Here is a 19875-nt window from a genome sequence, read left to right as displayed (position 1 = left end):
CCAGAACTCACTTTGCTCAGCCTAGGATATGCTCATCTTCCTTTAGCAATGTGAAGTATCCTCAAAAGGCAGCGTAAACCTGTCCCCTTTCATTCCTGCCCACAAACTCTAAACCCTGGTTGTTCTCATTCATTTAAAGGTGTTTATTGAGCATCTGCTATATTCCTGGTTTTGTTCTATTAGTGAACAAGAAAGACAAGGTTCTGCTTTTACAAACTAAAATGCTATGGAGGTTTGGAAGGAAAAGAAGAAACAAACTCTAGTAAGTAAAAAATGTAACAAATAGTGCTACTTAGAAAATAATAGTGACAGGGTAGTTATCTTGGGCCTACTTTAGGTTGAGTGGCTAGGAAAGGCCCATCTGAGGAAATGTTACTTATTCTTTGACCTGATTGATAAGAAGAAACCAGGCACGGAAGGTCTAGGCAGAGGAAATAGCAAGTGTAAAGGCTCTGGGGCAAGAGTACAATTAGCACTCGGACGGATATAAAAGAAGGCTGTGTGGCCAGAGCATAGATTGGGAAGAGAGGGCAGAGGTAATAGTTGATGTCAGAGAATTTGATTAGGTTTAGATTTTTTTTTTCCAATTACTTTATGCAATAAGTTTTCTTTCCCCCCAGCTAGAGTATAATTTCCTTAAAGAAGGGAATAAGACTAATCTATTTTTTTTGTCTCTTCTAGCACCTAGTTGCTAGTTCATATTTAGTTAATTGACTGATTATAAGGAACTCACATATCATTTGTGTGGCAAAGTAGAGCTACATTTCAGTGTGGTTTGACAGGAGTCTTCAGAACGGGCTGCCTCTAATTGCCTCGGAGGTTTGAGGAATGCGTTCTTGTCCAGCTGCTATTTCAGCAGTCCCCATGTGAGTTCATACGATCTTCCCTTTCTTCTTCGTTCATCCATGTGCTCTTTTAATGGCATGTTTCTTTTGAGCCAGTAGCCAACAGACCTCCTCCATCTGGGTTAGGAGATAAAGAAGCAGGGATATTTCCACAGTCTTTGCAATGAAACGGCCACCACCACAAGATGGCCCTTCTCCACTAAGTCTGGCACTTTGATGAGAGGAGTTCTTTTTCTCATCACGACTTCCCAGCCCCCCTTCATCCTCTGTGGGCCTGAGAGAGATTAAAGATGGTTGGAATGCCGGCCAGAGTCATTAAGTGTTCTCACCCCTTAGAACAAAACACATGACATATGCCAGTCCTTTCTGCAGAGCAGCAGATCATCATGTGACTTGCTCCACTTGACCTTTCCAGTTGCAGAGTTGAGGAAAAGGACATTGCAGACAGAAATGATGGGTGAAGATTTTTAGTTATACCCCCTTTTTGAATTTCTGGGGAGAAAAAAAATACTTTCAGTGGAAAGGCGATGGCTTCAATAATTTTATTATTTCTACACATTTGAGACATTGGGGTTAACTTGTGTTAGAATCTGGGGTTCAACGTGACAGCAATCAAATTGCAGGTCTGTCTGGCATAGACATCAGGGCTCCAGAATCGAGAGTTGCTTCTCAATAACTTAGTCACTTTGATTTATTACATTGTTCTCTTTCTGTCTCCTGAACTTTTGTTGATAAATGCATTTTTAATTCCTCAGATTAAACTAGGATTTACTTTTTTTCCTAATGTATCCAAATCATGCATAATTTCTTCCAATGTATAATTTTCTGGATTAATAGTGTTTTCCACTCATGAAAAACAACCAGTTTTCTTTAAAGAATTATCCGTTTAACATGTCTCATATAACATACGAGTGTGTGTGTGTGTGTGTGTGTGAGAGAGAGAGTGTGTGTGTGTGTGTGTGTGTGTGTGTGTGTGTTACAAAATCAGTGCCTGGAAAAAGGATCTTCTTTTCATTTGTGGATGAAAATCTGTCATCCATAAGTCAGACCCAGAATGAGAGCATTGCAATTAGAGTTGAATAACCATTAGAAGATTCCTGGAAACCTAGATCATATAATATACGAGTGGAGAGAGAGAGAGAGAGTACACACACACATTTTAACTCTATGTCATAAGATTTTTAAAGAAATGGAGTAAACTGATTTCTGCCTGATTAGTACAATTTAGGAAACTGCTAAATGCTAGATTTTGGGGTGATTGATTTTTCAAACCTAAGTCCTATTCTTCTCTTTCTTTGGTTTCTTCCTTTCTGATGGTTTAAATAGAGAATTTTGAAAGGGTTGGTATATTTCTGCAAGTGTTTTTTCTTTACTCACAAGTGTTAAGCAGAGCATGTTGGGGTTCAAAATGCAGAGACTACCTATGTGAGTTATCCTCGCCTTCTAATTTCTCGGAAATGTGTATAGACATCCCTGGAGTAACGTTATTGCCCTGGAGTAACGTGGCAATGTCTACAATGCACAACTGTAAGCTCATCATCTTTAAAAGTGTTGTTCTTAGGCCATTCAGAACCCCCAGAGTTCATTGCATTTACAAAATCTCAAGCCCTGATTATACATAACAGCAGAATCATAGTCAATTTCATCTAGCTAAGAATATATACATTCAGCAGAGCCCTAGTGAAAAGGAGGAGGAGGAAATGATCATTTCATAATAAGTTCTATATTTTGCATGCTGCATGTTTATATACTCAAGAGTATATGAAATAATGCAGAAATATCTCACCATCAAGTTTCTTCAGGCCATACTGAACACGGCTTTGGTAGTCCAGAAATCACTTGGCTTCCTTAATGTGATATACATAAAAATAAAAATACATAAAAATCAGTGTGTTTTCCTCATTACTGTAGAGCACCTTTTATAATCTGTTAGCTATAAAGTGTGCAGGTATTGAGAACGCATGTATATGAAGTGTTGAAGACTGTATGTTACCACACATCATTTGCTTTCTTGTGTCTTTACATAGAATCTTTATTCTACTGGCCTCACTGTATATAGAGCCAATTGCAGAAGGAAGGAAGGAGGAAGGGAGGGTATGTTGAGTTTATTTATTCCATTCGTCCTGGAATACAAGATTTTGAGGGGGTGTGGTAGCAGGGCTTGGGGTGTTAGGGGTATGTGCGGAGGAGTGTAGGAGGCTGTGGAGTCAGTGAGAGGAGCAGCACCTCAAGGAAAAAGGTCTCCCAGACATTCCGCTTAAGAGGAATTTGTAGCTACTTTCTGTTGGGGATAAAGGAAGCCTCTTCAGGGTTCAGTGAGTTGGTCGTTCCCACCGTAGAATTACTTGTTTTACTAAATGTGACCCCGAGGTAGCTGTTGTGTTGTATACTCGCCTACATAGGATATCACTGGATTTTGGATGGTGGAGGCTTGAGGTCCTGGGAACGGAGAGAAAAGGGAGGTGGAATCACTTCCCTGACCAGTTTGTCTCCTTTCCACCCTCACCACATCGAGTTCCTGGCCGCATGGGGCCATCCAAAACCAGGTTCCCTTCATCGTCAAGGGTCTCCTGTCCAATCTGGGTCTCTCAACTGTTCTTTTATCCTTTATCTTGTCCATTTCTCTGCTGATAAAGAAGGGAGAATATGCCCCGATGAAGATATGGAAAATATTGAAAACAGCCAATCCAGATTACTTGACTGTTTCAAAGCTCCCTTGTAGATTAGATCATTTGCCCTCTTAAAAGCTCCATGAGCTGGTTTTTCCATGTGTTCCTGTGAATAATGCGTATGTCATGGTCTCAGCTTGAAAGAAGGGGGAAAACAAGGAAAAGAGAGAGCACACTTTGTTACTACAAGGTTTCAGGAGTCACATCAGTGATGTAAATGCTGTCATTGTTTTTTCCTTTTTAAAAAACATTTTATGTTTATGCCAAATACTGAGCCGAGAATTATATACACAGTTCGGGTCCTCGTACTCAGTGTTCTCTGTGTGACACCCAAAGGCAGAGTAGTGAGTATATTAATACCATAAACTATCACATGAAAAGAGTGATGTTTTGTGTCATCTAAAGCAAATGGGTAAATGCATCCTCCTGGGGTTTTGTCAGGTTTCTGCCATTTTTCAATCTCAGAGATCAGACAGCATACTAAGTACACAGGATACTCCACTGCCTTTTGCAAAAATGCCTCACAGGGACACAACCTCCAGATTCCTGGCTCTGGATCAGGGGTTAGCAAGCTTTCTCCTAAAAGGGGAGGATAGTAAGTATTTTAGGTTTTGTTGGCACATTCCAACCAAACTTTATTTGTGAACACTGAAATTTGAATTGCATATTATTTTCACATGTCATGGAATATTATTATGTTATTTATGTCAGCCATTAAAAAATGTAAAAGCTAGTTTTAGTACACGGGCTTTCCAAAAACAGGGAACGAGTCAGTTTGGGACCTAAGGTCATGGTGTGAACATCCCGGATCTAGATATTAGTGACATCTCAAGACAAGCCAAACCATCACAATTAAGAAGTTGGCATGTAGGAGGCCCATTTTCAGGATGAACAGTATGGGTGTGGGGCAGCTTTTCAACCATTTGTCTACTGGGTCTTGAAAGGATTTGTGAAGTAGTGGAATTTCTGGCACAAACATCCTCTTGCTTGAAATGATTTCTGACATTGAGAATTATCTCTGAAATACATTGACTATGCAGATGCTACCAGCCTCTCCTGTGGTCTTCACTGCCTCCTCCCACCTTCCTGAAACATCTGTTGGGCACCTACTGTGTGGAGCTCTTGGTTAAGGGTTGGTGACACGAAACGCAGCACAGAGTACTCAGAGCCTGTAGGCAGAGCAGATGGAGTGAGAGAAAGATCTCACACGCACAGAGTGAGCAGCGTGTTGGGAGGGCGGCACCAGCCCGCACACCACCCAGACCTCATCCTCAGCTCTCAAAGATAACTTTGCTGACCACACCCAACTGGATGGCTCATGATTCGGGGTGGCTTCACATGAGCAGACGCTGGGTCTTGGTTCCTAGTCAGAAACTTGGGTTGATGGGAAAGGTCATAACTTCTAAGGTGCTCTGTATTTTAAACATCCATCCAGAAAAGTATTATCATGCTCTGCTTTGAGCCAGTGGCTCTTCCACACAGCCTGGTGCAAGTTTCTGTTCCTTAGTCTGAGCCGCCAAATAGTAAATACCGGAAGGGACGCTCAAACCATCATTTTTCATGAGCATTGCTCTCCTTCGTTGAGCAGTATTGTTGTACGTTGAAAAATCCCAAGTTGAATATCATTTTGTACATTAAGTCACTGTGCAAGTACCCTAAATCTTTATGCTTGTTAAAGGAATATTGTGATTTCTAGGCACGGCAATCTCATGATTCACAATCTACCATCATGGAACCACTCCAGGCTTCCATTTCTTCATCCTGAAAATGATGGGCTTTCATTAAATGAGCTCTGAGATTCTGTGTTTTACTCTACTGTTTATCTTGTGTGTGATAATACATATATTTTTCAATATTGGGTTTCCTAGAGGTGGGGTACACTTTTCTTCTGAAATGAGGTAGGACATGTAACATCACATTCTACTATGGAGCAGTTAGTTTTTCAGTGGACCCACTAGACTCCCAGTTCAGGCTGCACCAGCCTCCCACATCGGCCTGTACTTACCGTATAGGGGTATTAGCTTCTGTCCCTGCTTCTCCTTTTGCAGCTGCGGTATCTGTGAGATGAGCACCCATAGTTTGGGACACAAACTGTCCTGGCCAGAGGGTAGGTTGAAAGACACAATTATGGGAATTATTTCTCTTCTGATTTAGTATAATTACAGAGTGCTTTTCTCTGAAGAGCCCCATAGAAAGGGTGAATCAGTAGGGAAGAGAAAGCTGGAGATGGGGATCACTCAGGCACAGTTTGAATATTTGGAAGATGATAACCAACTCTTCTGCCTTCTCACCGAAGACAAGATTAAAAAATTGGTGGGAGAGGTCTAAATTAGATGTGAGGAAAAATGCCTTGCCAGTGAGCATGCTTAAACACCGATGCGAGTTTTTGGGGGGCGGGGGTGGAGGGGGGGGACCTGGGTGGATAGGACCTTTGATGCCCTGCCTGGAGCCGGACATCTTTGCTCTCTGATTTCCTTTGCTGACACAAGGGACTGCCTGTAGAATCTGAGTGATAGATCTACAGGCCTGGACTCCCAGACCCCCGGCATTCTGATTAACCAGGTGTGGTTAATACAGACATAAAGGACTGCTTTGAAGAGGACAAGAAACATGGCAAGTGCCATTGGCAGGAAGTCTGCAGGTCCAAAGGAAAGAGCTGGGCTTGGGGATGAAACCTAGGGTTTGATGGAAAAATAAATTGCCCTCAATTGGCCAACATCCAGCTTAGGGATTGTGAGGATTTCTTATGCTAGCCTCATCTTCTCCAGAGCATCAGCTGACGGGACCTTTCCCCTTGTCTGACTCTGCCCCCAGATGCAGCAGGCGCATCAGACTTCCTATGTTCCAGAGATAACTCTGGTTCTGCCTCACTGTGTGTTAGTCCAGAAACAGGCCCGGAGTGAACAAGGCGATGGTTTTCCTGGTCTTTCCTGCCAAAGCACTGTTTCCAGCGCCTACTAGGTGCTCACCCCATATGTGGTGACTGTATAAATGAATGAGTGTGGGAAGGAAGGAAGAAGATGTACAGTTGATAGTGAACACACTCCCCAGACATTGCAGACCCATGACCAACCCCTCCAAGAGTGTCACACCCCTTTTGGGTGTCATATGCCTTCCTGGGGTGTCATACTCCCTTGGTAGTCACTAGTGCTGTGGTCAGAAGCACAGGCATTTAGAGCAGAGGACTAAATTTAAATGTTTCTGGGCAGCCAGGTACCTAATGTCAAGGAGAGAAGTAGACCATGGTAAGGCAGTAGGGAGTCCTGGAGGCCAAGGTAGGAAGCCATCACTGAACTCCAGGAGACTGTGGCCCCATAGAAACACGGGCTCAGAGTTGCCAGATCCTTGAGATATTTTTCTTTTTTAAACAATAACTCTAGATTTTGATGTGAAATCTTCCCATTTTTAAGAGTTGGCAACTAAAAATATTTTTTTAAACACAATGAGGGCCAAGAAACATGTATTTGTTGTTTGCTGCCAATGTGTGACCTCCCCTCTAGAATCATACAGAATTAGATTGAAATCCTGGTTACTTACTAGCCAGTGACCTTTGCAAGTTATTTAACCTTTCTGAACTTTAGTTTCTATCTCACAAAAGTACAGATAAGAACAAAAAGAACAAAATAAATGAACAAAACAGAAACAGACTCATAGATACAGAGACCAAACTGATGGTTGCCAGAACAGGTGGGGGTTGGGGAGCTGGCTGAAAAAGGTGAAGAGATTAAGAAATACAGTTGGTAGTTACAAAATAGTCATGGGGATATAAAGTACAGCACAGGGAATTGGTCAACATTGCAACAACTATGCATAGTGCCAGGTGGATACTAGTCTAATGGGGGAATCACTACATAAATTATATAAATGTCTAACCACCATGATGTAGACCTGAAACTAATATAAAATAATATTGAATGTCAACTGTAACTGAAAATAATAATAATAATAGTAATACAATAATAAAAATAAATTTTAAAATGTACAGATAAAGATTGCTTCACAGGGGCGGCCAGTTAGCTCAGTTGGTTAGAGTGCGGTTCTCTTCACAACAAGGTTGCCTGTTCGAGCCCCACATGGGCCACAGTGAGCTGTGCCCTCCACAACTAGATTGAAACAGCTACTTGACTTGGAGCTGATGGGTCCTGGAAAAACACACTTAAAATAAATACAAGTTTAAAAAAAAAAAAAAAAAAAGATTGCTTCACAACATAGCTATGCCTAAAAGAACATATGTAAGAAATGAATATAGAGCCTTGTATGCAGAGTACTCTATAACTATTTAATAATAATAATATTGGCTATGATTATGTATTATTAGATTGAACCCTATAAAATTACTAGTGTCCATGCAGATTTGACCTATAAAACCATCAGTTTCATTTGGTTCAACATACATATTGTTAGTGTAGAATCATACCTTGTATGTTATTATTTTGTCATTATTATTAATATTAAGGATAGCCACTCCCTCCTTAAACACATTCTTTCCTACTGTTTTCCCTATAGCATTTATCCTGTCAATTGGATGTAATAACTTATTCATTATGTTTATAGCTTATAGCCTTTCTGTCCCACCCTGATGGTATATAAACTTCATCAAGGAGGGATTTTCTCTATTTTGTTCATTGTCTTTCTCTGCCCACCCCACGCCAGCACCTGGAAGAGTAGACATGTGGTAGGCTCTCTGTAAATGTGTGTTGAACAATTGGACTCACATACTGGCTTCCGAAAGTTAAATTCAGTCCCACAGACACTTTCTTTAAAGCCTTGCAGGACTGAGGGAGCTACTGATTAATCAGCACTCTTCTAAAGAAAACATAAATACAAGTTCTAATGATGATGGGCTTTTCAGGGCTTTGACTTCTGATATCAAATATGAGACTAGTAAAAAGTTGCCTATTATGTGTCCCCAAATGTGAAAAACTGAATTCAATTAGTTTAATTAATTAATTGATTAACCAGAAGCGTTTAATGAGTTTTTCTTTCTTGTTTTTCCCTGGTGTTACACATGAGCTTTGTAGCGTGCAGTATTCTTAAAAAGATCAAGTGTATTTGCGCTCAGATAGAAGGAGATTAGGTTTGTAAGATAACTTTCCTTGGCAGTACAGTGTGCTTTCACTGAGTGTGTGTGAACCCATACGTACATTCAATAGTAAAGCTAATGGAGCGCAAGAAATTCACTTTAAAAAGCCCAGTAGTAAAGGGCAGGCCTGACTGGATTCCAGAGACAGATGAGAAAATGGTAGTATTGTCTTTCCAAGGAATGTCAGAGTAGCCTGCATACAGAGGAAAGTGCTGATAAGCAGAATGACAAAAGCTGGCTTCGTGAGTGATTCCCAGCAGCCAGAGTACACTTCCAGCTGATTGCCCTGCTATTTTCGGTATTCCCCATATCATGACTAAATACACAGAGCTCCACTGGAGGCCACAAATATGGTAAGTCAGTGGGGAATTCTGGGAGGTGCCCCATTATTTGGAAGGCACCTTCTATTTTCCTCTCTGCCCCCACCCACGTCCCATTTAAAAAGTTAAGAAAATTCTGACCGTCTTTTACCTCTTTACTAGGAGGCAGGGAAAACCTTTACATTTCCCAAGGCGGATATTTTTAGACTCAGTGCTCAGTCCAAAGTGTTAACTAATTGAGTTATCAGGTTTCCTACTTGGCCACACAGAATGGCAGTGGAAGAGGGAGAGAGCTTCCCAGAACAAGTAAGCATTTACAGTTTCGGAATGAAATGCATTTTCCTTAAAGTAGTGCTGATTTGGCATGGGTAGTTATACCTTTTAAAAAATTGCTTGTTGCCGGATAGGAAGGAAGCTAGCCTGTCTGCACCATGAATCCCCTGAGTTTAGTGTTTGGGGGACAATGGGCTGTCCTTTCTTTCTGTTTTGCTCGATCTGGATTCTAGGTACGTTTTGCCTGTGGTGTCATTTGGGGTGTGCTCACCTCAGGCCTGTCTTAAGAGGATGCTTAATGAAATGCAAAGAGATGGTGGGCAATTCGGGGTGCAGGAGGGCCTAGTGGACCCAAGAATTTACGAAGGTTTAATTAAGTATTCCCACTTTTCTGCTGAGAAATCTGTGGGCTTTAATACTCAGCTTTCTCTGGGTAATTACAAGGGGGTATTTGGAATTTTACAATTGGGGGAGAAAACACCATAAAGTTAAAAAGTTGTTTTGAAAACTCATATAAATGGTAGATGGAGGATGTAATTAAAGGTTGGAAAATGTAATTTTATTTCTGTTTTAATAGAATCACATATACATATAAATATGTCATCTTCTTTAATAATTTTAAAGAACTAGCATAGTAAGCCATTTTCCCCTTAAGGGATGCCACATTAAAGGAAAAGGGAGTAAATATTTGCTTTATGTTTATAAAATTTTGAAGTATTTGATTCTGAATGCTTCATAGAATGCTATTTACATTATGTCATAGTTCAAGATTTCTTGTGATCTCTTGTTTCTGTCTTTTCAGTTTATCTAACTAGTTTATCTAACTATGAGAACATATATACTACGAATAGTATTTGTTGACACAGTGTATTAAATCTTGAGCATAAAATGAACATTTTGTAAGTGAAAATTTTCATAATGACTAGAAGGAGACATCATAAAAATGGGGACACTGGTGCTAGTTTTAACATCAGGTAGGCAGGCATGCTAATGGTTTTGAGAAAAATTTCATTTTGTAGTGTTACAAAAAGCAATTTGGAGAACTCTCAAATTTTTGGACTTATTTTCAATGGATTCAGTTTTAATCTTTGTATTCTTAGAGATAGATTAATCTTTTAGCAAAGAATGTTTTTAATGACCTTTATGTAATGTTGCTATATTTCAGAGGAGATATTTATGAGATTTTAATCTGAGTAAAACTTTGCAAACATTCTGTGTGCCTCAGAGAAAGATAAACTTTGAGATTCATAATAAAGATATAAATATTATTCATGAATCCCAAGCATTAATTGTGATTAACATACTGGTAACATAAGCATATTGGCAGATGAGTCCTAAAAATCATGTTATGTCACTCTAAAAATAATTGACTGACTATCAAATCTGTGAGCTGTCCTGAAGGCTGAATTTTGAATGTCCATTCTGTTCCATTAATTGTGGGATTGAAAACTTTACATATAATCATAATAACATTTGCTGATTACCTAGTGAGACTTGGCTTTGAGAAAACTAATTGCTAGGAAGTTTTGAGACAAATGCAAAAACAACAAATCTTAAAGAATGTACCTGACAAGCTTTGGCCTTTTATGAATTAATGAGTTATTAAAAAAAAAAAAAAAAAAAAAAAAAAGACCTGAGATCTGAAAGAAAATTTCAAATAAAAGCAAATCATCTTGTTTCTGCCTCATGTCAGAATACATCAACTAAATGGTGAAAGCATTTGAATCAGCCCATATGTGCAGCATTTTCTGTTTTTGTGGGCATGCTGTTTAAAAAATGTGTAATAAAATGACAGACTGAATTTGAAATTATCCTGCCCTAAGCAGTGACTCTGGAAGGGCACTGACCCGACACAGATCACACAGAAGTCCCATCACAATAGAGTAGCGTATTCTATTGCTGGACTGGGTTTAGTTGAACAACGAATAAGAATGATTCATCTCCTGGTTTCATCTCTAATTTGAATGGAACACTGAGCAGTCTATCTGCATGAGCTGAACTATGGATAAAATCCTTGCAAAGAGGGTATTGTAGATAATTTCATTTTCACAATGATCATTAATACCTCCTGCTACTTCTGTTTGGCTTGTGGTTTCTATAGTTTTGTTTAGAGATTTTCTGTAGGTTCGCTTAGTCTGTGTTTTGGAAGAGAAACTTTGAGTGATTATGCAAATTGTTATTGAGAAATATTTGCAGCACAAACCTTCTAGAAAGGTAAATGTGTGTGTGTACCTTTGCCAATTTTAGAAACTCTCATGGGTTGTTAATAATTGAGTGTTTATGGAAGAACTAGTTTTGCCATAAATGATTGATGAAAAATTAACTCTTGAACTTGAAATAGTGCTCATGAAAAAAAAAAAAAACAGAAGCTACACTGTAATGTTGAGCAAAGCTCAAATTTAATACAATTGTAATGTGCATTTAGAGGCAGCTAATGATAAGATCTTTCAATAGCTGGGAATTATTTTTAAATCTTACAAAGGTACTCTATAATACCAAATAGAAATTCTTAGTATTACTTCATTTTCTACTTCCAACTCTGTTCTATTTTGTATGTCTGATTTTTAATAATTAATAAATGCATATTTAATTAATGGGAGAATCCCTAGTTTTATTATTTTCACTTTGGGAAGTTAAGGGCAAGTAGGAAAATTTATAGTCAAGATCAAAAAAGGTATCACTAAACCTGTCTTTCCTGTTGATACTATCTATAGTTTCTTGTTTTGAAATGGGAATTTTTAGTTATGTAGTATGATATTTACTTATCAATTAACTTTGTTTGCTTCTATGTGAAAATACAAAGATACCACATCTTCTTAATTATAAATTTGGACAATACTCAAGTTTAAGCAATAAGATAAAAGAGAATTAATTCTAAGTATCATGTCTTTTTGAACAATCATTTTCTTTATAGTGCTAAGGTGTAATATTTTTAGTCACAAAGTAAGATATATTTGCTGACTCTTTGTCCTAAGGCAATGTTTGTTGTATTTTCTTTTTACTGTTGTCCTCAGAATATATTGTAAAATCTCGTAAAAAAATTCCAACTGTCTTCTAATTAAACTTCTGATAAATGTATTATTATAGAATAAATTTCAGAGTATATCAGGTAGATATCTACAGTTACTAATTAATCATTTATTAAAAACCTACAAAGAATTTAATTCTTTTATTTTAGGAACCACTTTTGACTATTATATGAAATAAAGATCTATGTAGACATTCATGATAGATACTCATTTCCAGAGAATAATATGAGGAAGTTAATGTCATTTTTCTTTGATCAAGTGACAAGTGAGTGATGTGACCAATTTAAAAAGTATAAAAAGTCAATAATGTTAAAAATTGCTTTGTAAAGTCTGGGTATACTTCAGCTTTAGTCTTGAATTCTTGATTACATTGTATTCTAACGCAGCATCATTTTGACATATTACTGGTTGACATGTTTCTGTAATCCAGTGATTGTTCTGTTATATTTTGAAAAGACATGTCAATAAGCTAAATTTTACTTAGAATTCTGTAGCTTTTTAAACATAGCCTGTGTCTTAGTCGTCTTTTAATCCCCTGAGCCTGGTACATATTAAGCACTCAATAAATACTTTTTAGAATTTTTAAACAAATCCTCATCTTTAAAGAATGTAGCCTCTTATAATTTTAAGCAACTCATCAAAAGAGTATTTGAATTAAATTGAAAGTAAACTTGATATTACTTGTATAGCTGAAAAGGAGCCAAAAATATTTAATAAATTCGATTTAAAATAATGTTTAGGCTTCTGGCCACCATTTATTCTTACAATAAGAGATAATATTTTAAATATTTTAAACAGAAAATATTACTAATTAACTTTCCACTTTAGCAACCAAAATGAAATTTTTTATCAGTCTAGAAGATTCCCGAAATAGAGGATCTGTGTATATACTTGTGTTTACAAAACAAGGACAAGTTGTCGATAAAGAATTTTCCTGCTATCTTTCTGATATGACAACACTAATTGCAATCGGATGTGTTGTTCATTTCTCACAAATCATTTCCACGAACATTAAGTTGACATTGAGGACAGTATTATCCACTGGAAAAGTGTAGTGGTGTTTAAGTATGTGGGGTGTATAGACAAAGCCAGTTGGAAAGATCCTATCTGGAAGAGGGCTGAATCAAGGGAGCAAAAAGGCAATAAACAGGCAACAACTATCGTGATCTTGGTCTGTACTTTACAAAAATAGCACTGCCTTTATTTAGACTTGGTCTTCCAGTTCAGTCATGACTCTTGCCTCAATTATTCTGTTAGGAGGTGGTGGGCATCGGTACCATGAGCTAATAAGTCTTTGACAACTTGGTTGTAGAACAGCCACTCTGAAAACATGAACCCCTGAGATTCCCCGAGACCCTTCCAGAGTATTCCACTTCCTATGAGGTTCCCCCTTTTCTAACTCTATTATCTATTTGAGGTCAGATTTCCTTCAAATGTTTCAACCAAAACAACACATGGCCACAGATTGAATGTAGAAGTAGATATGAGAATCTGTCTTCTACTGTCAGACAATTAAAGAGGTTTGCAAAACTATAAAATAATACCAGTCTTGTGACCATTTTTGTTTGTTTTGGAAAATAGTTATTTTTCATGAGATTTTTAATGTTACTGTGTAATGTGTTATTGTTATTTTAAATTAATAAATATGTGTTTAATTCTCAGTTTTATCTTCTAATATAAGAAATAATAGTTATAACCCTCGTAATCAGAAGTTCTTCGATGATCCTCAATAATATTTAAAAGTATAAAGGGACCCTGAGACAAACATGTTTTGAGAACCACTACTCTAGACAGATTGCAATACAAATGTTCCCTGGCCTTGTTTAACTTAGCTACTGAAAGCATTGGTTAAAAACAGTCAAATTCATGAATTCACCTTTTTGACCAATTATATTCACTGGACTCTCATGACACTAGACATAGCCAAGCAAGCTTTAAAAAAAAAAGTGAAAAAAATGTTTGACTGATAATAAGGTGAACTATTCAGGGACAACTGTATGCCCGGCCATTTCTAACCATTTTACATATAGTATCTCCCTTAATCTTATCAACAGCCTTGTAAGTTAAATTTTACTGCTATTCTCGTTTTACAAATAAGGAAACTGAGGTACAGTGTGTTTAAATACCTTATCTAAGGTCACACAGTTTATAAATTGCACGGCCAGATTTTGAACTGAGGCAGTCTGGCTCCAGAGTCTGAACTCTGAAACTGTCAGACTATATTGACTTGCTGATAGGTCTAAACTAATCCATTACTTTCTATCTTCAAACACTTTAAAAATAATGTATGGCATGCTATCCCTGATTTAGCACCTTCATCTTCATACAGGAAGGGCAATTTCTTAGATATGAGTCTGTACTCCCAGGATCCTGGTAGTATGTCTTAGCTGTTAGACTATAATATAGCCACATATTTCAAAGTCACCTACCTACCATGTTTTAATTACTTATAACTACATATTCCAATGGTTACCTTAACTTTGGGATAAAGTCTACTCTTATATATTTCACTTTATGTAATGAAAAATTACATCCTTCATTATCTTAACTACATGTTTTCATCGTACTTTGGAAAACATCTCTTCATGCATCTGGGCACTACTTGCTCTGTTTTACTCTCTTCCATTTTATTGCATTCAATGTAAAGCTGATAAGTCTTCTGTTTATAAATCTTGTCCAGGAAAAACGTAAATGTCACTTAAAGATTATTTAAGATTCACAAATCAATCTGTCAGTCTATATACCTATCTAACCTTATTTTAAAACATATTTTTTATTCATTCAAATAGGCACTTATTTAGCTGCATTCTCACCAAGGGCTCCTAAGATCTCTTTGTTGATCATAGACTCAGGTAGAAATGAAAAATGTAAATGGAAGGAGCAATAGCGTTTTGGTATATTGGTTTTAAAAAGAATGAGTATGAAACCATCCTTACCACAAGTCCCCCAAAAGGCAGATAATTTCATTTACCAGCAAGGCTCCAGCTGCACCAGCTGGCACACGCATTTGAGGATGAGAAATTCAGGAACCCTTCCTCTCACTAGCTGACGCCTCCTCTCCCTCTGCTGCTATGGGCCTCACCCTTCAATTCCTCTGGGCTTTCAACCTCAGGCCTCAAATTATCTAACCAGGAAGCTAAGTCCAGTGTATTGTGATTTCCTGGCTGATTCCCATCATATAAAGTATATTTATGCATTGGAAAAAAATAGTGACATTTGCAGTATTAAGTCTATCCATACTAAAAACTGAGCTATTTCATGAACTCAAAAAGAAAAGAAAAGAAAGACTTTTGGAAAGTGTTCATCTACTCAAATAAATCCTTTCTCTTTTCTCCTGGTACCTAGACCAATTTTAGCTTGTCACTGTTTTCAGTTGCTATATTTAAAATGTGAATAGTTCCCCGGATTAAATATTTTAGGGCTCATGCCAATACCTCCTACATAGTAAGGATCCTTAGGCATGAAGCCCTGACATCCCTGTTCTGATTCATAACTTACTACATAAATGGAAAAATCCCAGTTGACATGTTTTATATAATCCACCATATATAATGCCAGAAGTAATTGCTATGCATTTCCTAACTGATAAGTAGCAGCATCTTACCATTACAACGTGCGTCTATAAGGGACTCTGCAGTTTGTTGTTGTTGTTTGGCCAAGCTATGCAACAACTAGGTATTTGTTTTATAAACAAAGATGCCCCACAGACTAAAATTTTGACTGCATAATACTATTGCATTGGGGGCTCAGAGCAACTTCATCTGATGTCTAAAGAGATAAGGCTATCTGTTGTTTTTGGCCCTCTTCATGTGAGGTGTGGGTCATAATGTTTAGATGTTGTTCCCACAGACTACGTGGGATAACTGTGCAGGGAGAGTTACAACATGGGTAGTATTTGGGGGAAAGGGAGTTTGGAGAGGTCCAATTCAACCTAGGAGGCTGGCAAGAACATCTTCAGCGAAGTTGTTTCACTAATTTGAACCATAAAATTGTGGACGAATTCATTCTTTTTAAAAATGTTTCAATTAAAGTTTACAAACAATATTATATTACTTTCAAGTATACAACATAGTGATTAGACATTTATATACCTTATGAAGTGATCATCCTGGTAAGTCTAGTACCCGTCTTACACCATATATAGTTATTACAATATTATTGACTATATTCCCTATGGTGTACTTTACATCCAGTCATATAGTGACGGTTTTTATAACTGGCAATTTGTATTTCTTAATCCCTTTCACCTTTTTCATCCATTCCCCCAAACTCCCTCCCATCTGTCTAGCAACCATCAATTTGTTCTCTGTATCTGAGTTTGTTTTTGTTTTGTTTATTTTTGTTTTTTAGTGAAACACATATAAGTGAAATCATGCTATTTGCTTTTCTCTGTCTGACTTATTTCACTTAGCATGAAACCTTCTAGGTCCATCCATGTGTTGCAAATGGTAAGATTTCATTATTTTTTATGGATGAGTAATATTCTATAGTATATATGTATGACCTCTTCTTTATCCATCTGTCTATTGATGGACACTGAGGTTGCTTCCATATCCTGGCTTTTGTAGATAATGCTGTAGTGAACACAGGGATGCATGTATCTTTTTGAATTAGTGTTGAGGACCTGAAGAGACATTTCTCCGAAGAGGACATACCCATGGCCAATAGACATGAAAAGTTGCTCAACATCATTAATCATAAGGGAAATGCAAATTAAAACCACAATGAGATATCACCTCACACCTGTCAGCATGGCTATCATCAGTAAATTAACAAACAAGTGTTGTTGAGGATGTGGAAAAAAGGGAACCCTCGTGTTTTGTTGATGGGATTGCAAATTAGTGCAGCCACTATGGAAGACAGTTTGGAGATTCCTTAAAAATATTAAAAATAGAACTACCTTATGACCCAGCAATGCCCCTTCTGAGTATTTATCCGATGATATCTAAACAGTAATTTAAAAGATATATGCATCCACCCCTATATTCACTGGAATAATTCATTCTTGTTCTTGTACCATGAGGTACTGGTCAGAACATTAAATCCAGGAATCTGAAATTCTATGTTTAGCCATTTCCTAACTAGTTAAGAAAAATCACACCACTCTTTGCATCACTTTCGTATTTATATAAATAGAGCTAATTTGGTGATCTCCGTACACCGCAAAAAATACGATGCATGTAGAAAAATAGAAACGTACTTTTGTTGTTAATACAAAGTAAGCTATGTAGTAAGACTAAGATATAATTATTACTATTATTGACTCTTTGCTTACCAGTGCATTAATTCAAGGCTAGAGATTATTTAGTAACTATTGTTGAGGTGAGGTGAGGGCCAGTGCATGCCATTCTCATGCTGTGACTATAGTAAATGAAGGCATGATGAGGTCATGTCAGCGTAACCATTCCAGAGGTGGGAAAGCCTGATCACTTAAGACAGCCACTTCCTTAGGTGAGCAATGGAGACCGGATCAATGATTTTATAGGCAGCCTCGCTCTCAGGAGAGCAACAGTGATTTTTTTAAGTGTTCGTGTGGGAAACAATTGAGACAGATGAACTAGATGAAACATAGAAGAGAAAAGGATGACAGATAATGAGAAAGTATAAGACCCCAGTGGTTCTTCGTTTTTGTTCAGCACTTGCCTTCTGCCTAAAAAATGGAAAAAGTTTCAATCACCTGTTTTGGAGAACCTGTCATCCACAAAGTTTACACGTTACAAACCAACATCAGTTGCTTACTATTTTATGCAGCCTTTGATTGAATTCTTGTTTTAACTCAATGGGGAAAATAATTTCCTAAAATGTAGATGGTTAAAATTTCCAAAAGGACTAAATCTTCCTTATATTAATATTCCATCTTTGTGAATTAAGAGAAAAATAAAAATTTTCCAGGGCTGTCGTATGTTCTGAATTTCTGAGCACTGAGATTGCTGCAGGTAGATCTGTTTTGTTTTTCAAAGCAACATATTACCATTTCTCTGGGTCTTTATCCCGAGAGATAACCAGAAATATCTAAACACAGCAGAGATTTCAGACAAGTCTGGTAATGAGTACACCTGTGAAGCATACTTTTCCAAAAAGTTGTCTTTATCTGTGGTTATTTTCCAGGTGTATTAATTTGGATCTTTATGTTTCAAAACAACCAAAGATAAATATTTTACAAATTTTAAAGTTTTGTCCTTGTATAACTTCACTCTTACATAAGTAAAGACAAATTTGCTGTGTTCTAATATGTCCTTGAATAGAATAAAATGTAAGGGTTCATTTTGTTTTCATTTTAAATTTCATTTTAAATATCTTACTCTAAATTATCTGGCAACTTAGAATGGGCACTATCTGAATGAATGTGTTCTAGGGTATAAGCAGTGATTCTGCTCTAGTCTAGTGGTTAAAAAAAAAAAATCTGTTTATTGCTGCTCATGTCCTTGGGTAGGACCACAGCCCCATGTCAAATCCCAAATATTTTGGATAAAGAGCTACTCCTCTGCACACATGTTCTGTTAAGTACCCTGGCTACAAAAGAACTTTTATTAACTCGTTTCCATTTTTGCTCATTAGGGAAATCTATCATTTACCATTAGCTGTAAGAGTACTTGAATATTGCACAATATCATGGAGAATTTAATGGAAAGAGAGAATTCACTTGTCATTTAGTCTAATTCTATCTAATCTAAAATCCATCTAATCTATCAATTCCTAACATCATTTATAGCATTCTACAAATCCATAATAGTGTAAGGACAGCATCTTTGTGTACAGCACACTAAGACACCTTGCAACTTCTATACTGTGAAGACAGTTTTTACAACATTTTAAATCCAAATGGTTTGAAATTCTGCCATAGGCTAGTACAAATCAGGACAAAAGGCTACTATACATTGACCTCATCTTATTAAGATATACACAGCTCTCCTGTCTGATACATATGGTTGTATACCCCTTGAGAGGCAGCTGAAACTGGCTCTTTAAAATTTTATTTTATGTTCTCAGAAAATTTCAGATAATCTCCAATAAATCCTGTTTGGTAGCTGAAGAGATTCAACTTAACGCTGAGAAATATTAGAAATACCCCACCCACCCAACAACAACATCCAAATGCACTTTTTGTTTTTCCACGGTAAACATCTTTTGTCTCTGTATTTATTTTTGTTTCTAATCAGCCTGCAGGATAATTTTTAGGGGTCTGAATTCTGAGCGAGAAAAGACACTGCAAGGAGCCTGGATTCTGGATCTTCCTTTGGATGTAAACCAGATCATAGTAGGAAGACTTGAGGAGAGTGGGTTTTTATCAGTATGGCAAAGGAAATCTCTTAAAAACACTGCTTTGTAAAAACAAAAGCCTGCCAATCCTGTATTTATTTTCTTTAACTGATTCTTACTCCCCTCTCCTGAAAGATAAAGATGAGAATGTATTTTGCCTTTACACTTCAGAGGGGCCACTGTGTGCCCACCGCTACCCTGGCAGGGTTGTCATGTGCAACAAACAGCAGGGACCTTTCTGGCAAAGGTCCCAGTGTAAAGATGCTAACCATGCCTAACATGTGTTAGGGGACAGTGACCTCATTTTCAGGGATGAACTGAGGTTATTTCCAAGCAAAATCTTTACAAAGGCAGCCTTGTAGCAGTTGGAAGGAATCTGTGGAGGCAGCCCCTTAG

The 19875-nt window shown here is 37.4% G+C and overlaps 1 protein-coding gene across 31 annotated transcripts in view; it reads left to right on the top strand.

Annotated features, from left to right (window-relative positions):
- ANK3 (ankyrin 3) overlaps positions 1 to 19875 on the top strand; it is a 591144-nt gene that overhangs the window by 354598 nt on the left and 216671 nt on the right. Inside the window, exon 1 of one of the 31 annotated variants that reach the window (XM_074339464.1) lies at positions 8833 to 8950. The exons of 28 other annotated variants lie outside the window; for them this stretch is intronic. In XM_074339464.1, the coding sequence (XP_074195565.1) occupies positions 8948 to 8950 (3 nt within the window). In that variant the 5' untranslated portion in view covers positions 8833 to 8947. Of the gene's footprint in view, positions 1 to 8832; positions 8951 to 9043; positions 9224 to 11108; positions 11216 to 19875 lie in introns of those variants that run through there. 2 more of the 31 variants (XM_074339457.1, XM_074339459.1) reach the window with 2 other exon arrangements.

The sequence above is a fragment of the Rhinolophus sinicus genome, linkage group LG07 (assembly GCF_036562045.2).
Source record: "Rhinolophus sinicus isolate RSC01 linkage group LG07, ASM3656204v1, whole genome shotgun sequence".
Classification (NCBI taxonomy): domain Eukaryota; kingdom Metazoa; phylum Chordata; class Mammalia; order Chiroptera; family Rhinolophidae; genus Rhinolophus; species Rhinolophus sinicus.
This window is presented reverse-complemented; position numbering and strand designations above follow the sequence as displayed.